This window comes from Ascidia mentula, chromosome 1 (genome assembly GCF_947561715.1).
Source record: "Ascidia mentula chromosome 1, kaAscMent1.1, whole genome shotgun sequence".
Taxonomy (NCBI): domain Eukaryota; kingdom Metazoa; phylum Chordata; class Ascidiacea; order Phlebobranchia; family Ascidiidae; genus Ascidia; species Ascidia mentula.
The window spans coordinates 4,508,112-4,518,897 of NC_138566.1; the positions used below are offsets into that span (position 1 = coordinate 4,508,112).

General features: G+C 37.1%; 1 protein-coding gene across 1 annotated transcript; it reads right to left on the reverse strand.

Moving 5' to 3' along the window:
• Positions 1–1,055: 1,055 nt before the first annotated feature.
• On the reverse strand, positions 1,056–3,863 carry LOC145911934 (neuronal pentraxin-2-like). The gene is made up of 8 exons (XM_082999367.1): positions 3,683–3,863; positions 3,562–3,627; positions 3,299–3,451; positions 3,024–3,143; positions 2,777–2,893; positions 2,308–2,591; positions 1,811–1,986; positions 1,056–1,635 (listed from the first exon to the last, which is right to left on the reverse strand). Exons 2-8 carry the CDS (start codon positions 3,620–3,622, stop codon positions 1,461–1,463), a joined length of 1,086 nt encoding a protein of 361 aa, XP_082855493.1. The 5' UTR covers positions 3,623–3,627; positions 3,683–3,863; the 3' UTR covers positions 1,056–1,460.
• Between the last annotated feature and the right edge of the window lie 6,923 nt (positions 3,864–10,786).

The following is a 10,786-nucleotide window of genomic DNA, read 5'->3' on the forward strand; positions in this document are numbered from 1 at the left end:
TGAAGTCAATCTCCGCTGACAATATGTTAGTAATGTGCACTGACCCTTCTACCACCTCTGTTTCGGAAGAAGATCATTTGTTTTACCTTAGACAATTTAATGAGGTAAATGACACAGGCTTGCGCACAGCAAACGATCGGATATTACTATAGTTTTGTGACGTATATAAAAACAACTTTTGTATTCTGCGTGTGAATCGCTGCAGAAACATATGCATTGTACTTCTGGACTGTGATAAGAAGCAAAACAGCGTCCCTGAATTGCTAAATCTCCCACCGTGATATAATTTTTAATATTTGCTATTTTGTGTGGGCATATTGGTGACGGCTAAAAACACAGATGTTAAACGCTTGCAGTTCAAAAGTGCAATTAAAAGATTTTCGACCCTAATGTGACACCAAGCCGTAGAGTTTGAACTCATTATTGTGTGCGCCCTCAACCCCTAACGCTGTTCACCTTACATAACCCTTTGGTACAAAGCATTAGTTTGTCTTGTCCTCATTAGAAGCACCTAAACCGCAACTAATATAACTAAATAGGATCATCTCGGGTGACAAACACGAGTTCAAAATGTGTTAGTAGCTCCGTTGCTGACAACCTGTTTTCACACTTAAACGGCAACGTGGATTTGATGGAGTGAAGCCGGTCTTACAACTCAACGGTGTGAACAAGTAGTAATTCAAGCGTAATCAGCAAAAGGAGATCAAGTGATACAAAAAAGTTTTTATTGGATGCAAAGCATAATGAATGTGGGTGGAGGAAAAAAGTAAACAAAAATGAAGTGGTAAAGGAACAATAAATTGGAATTTAGGCCTGATAGTATTAAACTTGCGCAATATTGGACATGCAATATAAACAAAACAAATCAAATGTACCTCCAATATAGCTATGCACTTGGGCAGCTATCATTAATCAAGTTAATAGCGGAAATAAATTTATTTTGTGAGGCGTCATCGCTATGACGAAACCCTAGGGATTTGCATGATTAATACAACTTAATTTTTAGACCTTAGGTACTTGATTTGGTTAAACGCTTGCAAGTCACCTTTCACGCGTTTTGTTTTACTTGATGCGGTGAACACAAATAACTTTGTACAACTTCACAATTTGGTTACTTTTAATACCAAGATCATTTCGCAATTATGTTTTATTACCGAGTAAAAGTTCAAAGAATTTTCCACAATAGAAAAAATGACAGCGTATCATACATGGTAATGCGAAACACACAATATAGTCGAGCTGACTAAAGTTTGACCGGCAAAAAAGTTAAGTAAATTTTTACTATGTACACCAACATGCACTCAACTTGCCAAGTGGTTGGATAGTGTCGCAAATAAAGGTAATGGCTGCAATCGAGAAATAAAGTATTGGTATCTTATATCAGTCGCTATTGGTATCTTATATCACTCGCAAGTTCTATGAACCAACATAGACGTATAAACAATAATATACACAATTTGTCATGCGGTTGGGCAGGTATCGTTAATCAGATTATTAGCTGCACCAAACAGATTGATTTTATCCGGGGTCATCGCTATGACGTAATCCTGGGGACAGTTGCACCACTGATGAATATTGATGATTTCAGATGACGTCAAAACTCGGGGCCACATCATAAAGTTTGTGACCGTTCCCCTGTGAGAAAATGTTTGTTGTTGTTGAGCAATGTAAGTTCGCAAGTTTATGAGAATAATATCTCACAAATACAACGAGATGGAGTGAAGTTAAGTTAGGTTATACTTATGCATATAGTACATACAACGTCTCGCTAAACCCTAAACTTAACACAAAGAATAACGATATACTTAACTGGAAAGACTGAGCAGGATTAAATCCCCCATCTATAGCATCTTGTTCCTGACCAATCTGCAAACTTCCTCCACCAAGCATTGGAAGAATTTTCGATACTTTTTCATCTGTTCGGTTGCCGTTCACATAAGCTCTGCTAGAGCTCCGAGTTGTGTCGAACAACAAACACATGTGAACCTAAAGGAAGCAACAATAGCAATTGCAATGCTTTCCTGTCACGTCTGATCTGAGCAACCGTTTGGTGCCCAACGGCTTTTACTGCAAAGTACGAGGTCTCTGCCTAACCAGATTACCAGAAATACAACGATAGTTACCGACGGCACCAAATGAGACTTGACAAGTTGAAAGACTGATGATTCATTTGATACAACTTCCTCGTTTTTATATTACATTCTTTTATTTAACTTTGGCATAAATCCATTTCGGCATTGTTATGTTTCTGTATGATTGCTTTATAAATACATAGAAAACATTAATATCATAGAAAATCGTACTTACGTCGGTGTGAACGGGAAGGTCAACATTCAATTTAACTCTAACTCCGCCAGGTCCAAAACCAACCAAACGTCCACCATCATTCGAGTAGAAAAATACGTAAAATTCGTTGTCATTTTCAGGCACAGCGTAACTGACTACTGATAAGGAGTGGTTGAAGCTAGGTATGTTCAACCACATGCAAGCTGTGGCTGCTGCAAAACTTGGAACATTTCCTTTATACCACGCGTAATCAGTAACTTGTTGATGACGCGGGAAAACAAGTTTTGAATTCGGGCAACCTAAACCTAGATTACAATATGGAAAGAATAAAATAATTTTGGAGTTTGGAGACTTTGCAAAACCTTTTTCGGCGGATTGGGATTTTGAAAATTTAATCGCAAAAATTGTATCAACCGATATTTCATCCCTGCACATTATCGTACACCTAACAATTACCAATAAAATATGTGTAACAATAATATAATTTAACCTGTTTCACATCTTCTTCCTGTATAAGCAGAAACACAAAAGCAAATGTATCCTCCTGATACATCAACACATGTCCCTCCGTTTAGACAAGGTTTTCCAAAAGCACAGGCGTCCACATCTGATACAAATTAATATTCTCAAAAGTGAGTTTCTTCGGTTTAACAACATTATCGTGATGTTTGTACGAAAAAGTTGAATAACATGGTTCATGTATGTGTACATGAGAAGAAAGGAGAAATGTTGCTTGCCTGAAAACGTAAACCAAGTCCAAGCATTGCAGGGTGTTTCCAAACTTCCATTGGTTGTGGTGTCAATAAATAAATTGTCTCCATTCGTGTACTTGTATATCGTCACTTCGCCACCACAAGCTAAAAATACGTGTATTACATTTATATTTTTGTTTCACTAATATTATTGAAACTGATGATGGCATAATTTTTTGCCGATACGTTTTTTTTAAACATGACAACGTTAATAACAATATGGGCTAGTCTCTTTATACTCAGAATATGTCTTTGTGTACCCGTAAGCTTTCCCGCTACGATCGCAGCGGAGCATATCGAACTATTTAAGTGGAAAGTGTTGATTCCGCATGGGTAGACTTGACCTTGGCAGTTCGGTGGACAAGTGACGTTTGTGACTGCATGTTGGGTGTAGCCGGTTGCCGAACAAGTCACTGTCAAGCCAATTTTTTTGAATAATGTAGTACTAACTTATTTTATAAACTTTTAAAGGTAAAAGATGCTCTTCAACTTTATATTAGTGAAAATGTTTAGTTGTTTATACCTGCATATGTTCCCACGGGATTTTGGAGGTGAAAGAGCATTAGTAACAATATCACAATCATCTTTCCTACGCATATTAATCCACGAACTTCCAAATTACCAAAATCACATTAGTCTATTACCTTACGAATTTTGGTCAACTAAGCTGAAATTTATAGGTCCATTTTTTCTTTTGTTCGTTTATCCCAGCTCTCCCTGCATGTTTTTGTTCCTTGAGGTTACTCTAAACGCGTGGGAATTCTTATATCGAACCAAACTACATTAGGGCTTGTTTTATATACACGCTGCATTCAACTGTTTGACCACGTCAATAGTTATTCTCAACATAATCTCGGTAAAAAGAGATTGTTTATTCCTATAAATTGCCTCAACCATCAACAGATTAATTTGTCTGCACTTATGTCAGCAGCGTACTCACAGCGATCTCAATAAAACTGTATATTCATTGTTCAAATAGCGTTTGCCGCGTGATAATCTTAATTGATTAATAGCCCTATCTATGCGAATTGCTTCCGCATGCTCGGTGGCTGAAATTACCTCCGTTGATACGTTCGTCTCTACGCAGGTTGGCCACTGTTGCAACACTCGACCCTTTGCTAAGATTCAAAGTAAAATATCCTACAATGGTTTGTTTGGACAGGTATTGTTGGTGAAGTTATTGAGTACATCTCAAAACCGCATTTTGTACATGAGTGGGACTTATTTCTGGGGAAGTTGGTATATTTTTGTATAAAACTGTTGCTCCTTCCATAACAACTTCCATACGTCAAGAGAATGTACTTGGAATAAGCGTATAATCTCACGCTTCTGAACTAAAGCAACAACAAATGGTCACACTTCCGAAGGTAAGACTAATTAATTGCCAAAGGTGAGTAGCTTAAAATAGCCAGAAAGCCAACCATGATATTCTAGCTGCAGACAGCGACACTATTTAGACCTTTCTCGTCCCAGCAGTGAAATCTGACTGAATATCAACATAAACCATTCTGACTGTTTGCCAACATAAAACAAGTGACTCTGTGGCAGGGAATCTAAACTTTTGTTAAACATATTCAGTTCCTGTACTACAGGGTTTTTAATGAGCTAATGCTTTGAATATTCATGCAGCCCAACGGACAGTTAAATGCAATATACTTAATGTTTTCTCTGAGAAGGGGTCTGGTTGTTGGCTATTTAGCATTGTAAACAACGGGAATGTTTTTCATCATATAAAGTAATGTGAGTTTACACCAAAAGTTTCCATGGCCAAGTAGTAGATAGATGGCCAACGATCATTTTATTAACATGTGGTTAAATGCCTTATAATTTACGACAATTTGTGCTCTTTGTATTTGCTGGTTTAACATTACCACTGTGTCCTAACCTACCCTGCAGTAATTTGCTTGAAACAAAACAAATGCTAAATACCAAGTGCTTGACAAACTTACTGCAAGCTAGATTAAAGTTCTTGAAAATCCAGGAAAATTTCCATTGAAGAAAATATCATGAGTTCTCCTATCGATGTTACAGTATTTACTTGAGGCTTGCAATACATACGGCAAATTACACAAAAACGCTGCTTTGTCCCTCAACAGAGAAGTTTCACGCACCACCGCTTGGTATGCTGGCTAAAACACGTGTTACTGTAGGTCAGTATGACCTAGTTAAATAAGTTCATTTACAGCGGATCGAATGAAACTGTATACAACACTAAAAGATAACAATTCACAAACAATTTGGATTGGAAAAGATTTCAAACAAACTATTTCCATTGGTATTTTGAATCCTCTGGGTGTACAATAAGCGAATGTCAACCTTATAGTTCCAATAATCTTCAACCTTAAGCAAGTTTAAGTTTACAGGCCAAAATGTCACGTGAATAGTATTAGTCCAAAAAGTGACATAATATATATCTCCAAATTATCATGCAATGGGACAGGAGTCGTTAAACAAATTAACGGCTTCACCAAACAGTTTTATTTTGTCCGGCGTCATCGCTATGACGTAATCGTGGGGGCAGGTGCATGACTGGTGTATGTTGGTAATTTCAGACGAGGTCAAAACACGCGGCCACATCATGAAGTTGGTGACTGTTCCACTACAAAAAAAAGTTGTTTTTTATAAAAAACTACAGCAAATATTTGAGTTTAAAAGTCGAATCCATGCGAACATTTTCAGCAAAAATTGTTCCTGAAAGTCAAATAGATGTAGAAAAGCTTCTTGATGGTTTAGCATCATAATAAATGAATCGTTATCATATAATAACCTTTTTTGAATAATTTCGCGTTACAACAATTAAACTGCTGGTACTACATTTCAAAAAAACAAAATCGCAGAAAAACAAGTTGCTTTACTAGAAAGATTGATCTGGATCCAAACCCCCAGCATTTATATTATCTTGTTCCTGACCAATCAGCAAACTTCCTCCAGCAGTAATTGGATGAGTTTTGAATACTTTTTCATCTGTTTGGATGCCGTTCACGTAAGCTCGACTCAAGTTCCGAGGTGTGTCGAACCACAAGCACAAGTGAACCTAAAATGGTCTTTCTGTAAGTCTCTAAAATGTCACAGTATTGCGGAAAGATATTGTATAGCAATGAAATTTTTTCACAAACTTTGCATTATTTTTGTTAAAACAGGCAATGTCGCAAACCAAAACAATGTTGTGCATAATATTTACAGACTGTCAATGAAACAGTATTCTAGAAATCCAACTTGCAATATAATATATATTTTTAGCTTACATTTGTGTGTAGTATTATATTGATTTTCAATCGAACGGGACGTTCTGCAACACGACAATTGACGTTGTCTGGGTTAAGAAATAATACGATTTCATTGGTACTTCCTGGTACAGCGTAACTGACAACTGGCAAGGTGTGGTTGAACCTGGGTATGTTTAACCACATGCAAGCTGTGGTGGCTGCAAGACTTGGAACTTCTCCTTGATACCACGCGTAATCAGAAATTTGTCGATCACGCGGGAAAACAAGTTTGGATTTCGGGCAACCTAACCCTGAATAAAACGAAAATGTTAAATACTGTGTTTTGAGATTCTCTATCACAGAGAATTAAGTTTTGGGATGGCAAAAACCACGATGGGGAGGAGAATACCTAATTACAATGGGTAACATTCACAAAAGATATTTTCGTCAACCTGTTTCACATCTCTTTCCTGTATAAGCTGAAGTACAAATGCAGAGAAAATCTCCTTCCTGATCAACACAAGTTCCCCCATTGAGACAAGGATGTCCAAAGGCACAGACATCAAGGTCTATTAACAAATATATTTATTGAAAAAGCAAAACTGTAGAAGGTCGACAATAAACCCATATGAGTCATGTCGATTTTTGCGGAAATTTCGTGCAACTAATCCGGAACAAATAGGGTGATACGTAGCATGTTTAGGTTTACATCGAGTACAGTGTAGTAAAACCTGCCTGACAGAGTAAACCAGGAGAAGGCACTGCACTCTGCAAGTAAGTTTCCATTCGCGGATGTGTTGATAAATATGTTAGTTCCGTTCGTGTATTTGTAAACCGTTGTTTCACCACCAGCAGCTAAATGCGTCATTTAGTTCGTTGTTTGTTGTTAGATGGAATTGAAGTTTGGTTCACCTGTAAGTATTCCCGCTTCGATCGCAGCGGAGCATATCGAACTATTCAAGTAGAAAGCATTGTTTCCGCATGAATAGGTTTGACCTTGACAGTTTGGTGGACAAACTACGTTTGTGAGTGCATGTTGGGTGTTTCCGGTTGCATCACAACTTACTGGAAAGAAATGTGTTCAGCGCACTAACGATATTTATATATTCCTGTGCTGTAGTTTACTGAAAGTTGCGTGATGTTTATTAGTATCAAAATGAATTTCTATAAAAAATTTACGATACGAAACACGCTATCTGTGTAGTGTTTCCACACATGCCAACATGGTTTCAATGTATAACGTTTTAGAGCTCACCTGCTTCACATCTTCTTCCTGTAGTAGGGGACGGGCAGATGCAACCAAAATCTCCGAGCAGATCAACACATGTACCTCCATTGAGACAAGGGTTTGCGAAGTTGCAAGCGTCAACATGTAATTTGCGAAGTAGCTATATTTCAAAAACTCAGAAATTTATAAATTCTAAGCACAAGAGATCTGACTTTTTGTAATGAAAATAGTTTTTTTCGAAGTTTCGCATTTTTGCGTAAGGCGTTGTTTTATTCGTTATAAAAACAACATGGATGCAAGTTTGCCACTACGACACTTACCTGAAAATGTAAACCAAGCACTGCATTTCTTTCCCAAATTTCCGTGGGTCGACGTGTTAATAAATATGTTGCTTCCGTTCGTGTACTTGTAAATTGTTACTTCGCCACCAGATGCTTCAAATTTGTTCAAACAATTTTAGACAGGATTTTGTTTACCAATTAATATTCACCTGTAAGTTTTCCCGCCTTGATCGCAGCGGAGCATATCGAACTATTCAAGTGGAAAGCGTTGTTTCCGCACGAATACCCTTGGTCTTGGCATCCAGGAGGGCAGATAACCTTTGTAATTGTGTGCTGGGTGTTGCCGGATGTTGAACAAGTCACTGAAAACAAACTGTTGTAGTAAAATATCTACTGCTAACAACTTACTTTCAATTTTGTTCTCTGTAACATTTCCTCACTTTCAAATCTGAATGCTGTTTTTCCAACAACTCCACAAACATCTGTGTCCATCGATGCTGGTAAATTAGTTTTTCTCAGAGTTTGGTACACTCGAATTAATCCTCCAGAATCTTTGAAAAAAACATGCGTTATTTTCAATAACCACAAACATGTGTTTTGAAATTAATTATTTGCTGATGAAGAGGACTTGGATGTACAACTCTTGGATCAATTATGTAACCGTAGCGGCTTATGTAACGCCCCAACAACCGCAGTACTTAAACATTAAAAAGTCAAACACCTAAATGAAAGTCACAATAAAACGTCTAGGGTTTGACGAAAAACATCATTTTTTTGTTTTAACTGAAAGCTCACAATAAAACGAAATTGCTGTGAAAGTTTGAAATATATTGCGATAAAACAGATATTGAAAAAGACTTTTTCCCAACAAGAGTTAAACCAACCTGGTCGAGCGTTTAGAATTCTCGACGCTTTGAACGAATTTACCGGAGGAATTTATTTTTTTGATTTTAATTTTTTGAATTATGCCGTCACTAATGTTGAAAAACAACAAAATTTAAACATTAAAAACAAAATTCCTATAAAATAAATTGTAAATTTTGGCAGTATGTGTCTCACTGTCAATTAGTTGTTCCTGTATTGCTGCCAAACACACGGGACCATCAGGGTAGACGCCGTTACCACATAACGCCGGGTTTTGCTTCAAGCAGTTTGATGGACAGATTACTTCCGAGATTGAGTGATTCAACATCGAAAACTCCGTACTGCAGGTGACTGAAATAAACATACATGCAATCGCGTTTACAAACTATTCCATTGGCTAATAACAGATTAGATTAAAACATGTAAAAACAATGTTCGTCAAATCTCTAGTTTTGCATCATTACATCGTGTGTATTGGCGAACTTACCGGCGTATGCAACGACATGTTTCATGTTAAGTAACACCAGCAAAAACATCATTACAACCATTTTTCCTGCACAGTTGGTAAATCGTAAACCGTCTCAATTCAACCCCTGCAATTAAATCAACAATGTCGTTAAGCAAGAATGGTTTTACGCAATTTGGTAGATAAGCAATCTGCCAAATTCAAAATTAATCAGGAAACCGTATTTCCGAGAAGACAAATGAGTAGAATTTAAGTGATACAAAAATTGTACACAAAGAAACTATATCCAAATTGTGTATAAGCTGCATACAGATAAGCAACTGTTTCGACCTAAAAGGTCAGCAAAGTCGTCTTATAGTCGCAACAGCTGCACTGATGAGACCTTTTAGGTCGAAACAGTGGCCATCTGTCTGCAGCTTATACACAATTCATATTATTGGCTCCACATTGCTTATTATATCCAAATAGTTATGCAGTTGGACAGGTGTCGTTAATCATCAATTAATCTGCTAACATTACTGCCGTTCATCATCTGGTAGACCTTCTGAAGTTATCAACACAGGTGATGAACGACATTTATTTGTTGAGGTTTTAAATGGCAACAGATCCAGTCAGCATGACGTCTGACACTGCTTTTTACGTTACAGGGCTTCAAGCAGTTTGATGGATAAATAACTTCCTTAATTAAGTGATTAAACATCGAAAAATCCGTTTCGCAAGTGACTGAAAAAATGGGTGACTATCTTGTCCTAACTAGAATCGAACAAAAACATTGTTAAATAGCTGATACAACTCTGTGATAATAGCTGATTTTGATATTCGTTTTGTGCTAATATTAGACATTTCATGTGTTCTGCTTATTCTGTTCATGTTTTCTACATATATGTATTGACATGACACGTTTCAGGTAAAAGATCATCGCCAACATCATCGCAATCATCTTTTGTATATAATTAATGCCACAAGCACTTTGATACTGTCATCAATCAAAATGTGTTCGTTTTGGTAAGAGTGGTATGATGCTATACTGATCGTGGCTCTTGACTTTTTTGCTATGATTCATATGGTCGCATGTTTCATTCTATCGCTAACATGTTTTTGCACCGTAATTGACTCCGCTTCTATTGTCACTTCGATGAAATTTTCTATCGAGTGACGTCAACCTTCATGATTGTGTGCATTGTTTTGTAACACGATAAATAACGAACGATCATTTTATTTACATTAGAACCTCGCGTTCATGCTGTAATTGTTTTTAATATTGTATTCAGTATTTACACGTCAAACAGTCCTCTGGACATACAACAAGGTAATGTTATAGCTGTATACTTGCAAAAAGATCACATTGTTTGTCTGCGATTTGCACCAAATCTACAATGGGAAGAACGAAGTTTCTGATTTCTCACGTATTAATCAATTTGTCATAAAATACCCAAATTATCATGCAGTGGGACAGGAGTCGTTAATCAAATTAACAGCTTCACCGGACAGTTTTATTATGTCCGGCGTCATCGCTATGACGTAATCCTGGGGGCAAACGCATGACTGGTGTATGTTGATAATTTCAGACGGGGTCAAAACACGTGGCCACATCATGAAATTGGTAACTGTTCCACTGTAACAACAATTTTAAACGAATTTGTAAAATCTGCGAAGGTAATATATAGCCTTTGTATGAATCCAACCGAATGGTTACATTGCCG

Coding starts and splice junctions, on each gene's coding strand:
- LOC145911934 (XM_082999367.1), bottom strand. CDS start 3,622: ATGATTGTGATATTGTTACTAATGCTCTTTCACCTCCAAAATCCCGTG. Junction 3,452..3,561: donor TCCCGTGGGAACATATGCAG/GTATAAACAACT, acceptor TTGGCTTGACAG/TGACTTGTTCGGCAACCGGC. Junction 3,144..3,298: donor CGTAGCGGGAAAGCTTACGG/GTACACAAAGAC, acceptor ACGTATTTTTAG/CTTGTGGTGGCGAAGTGACG.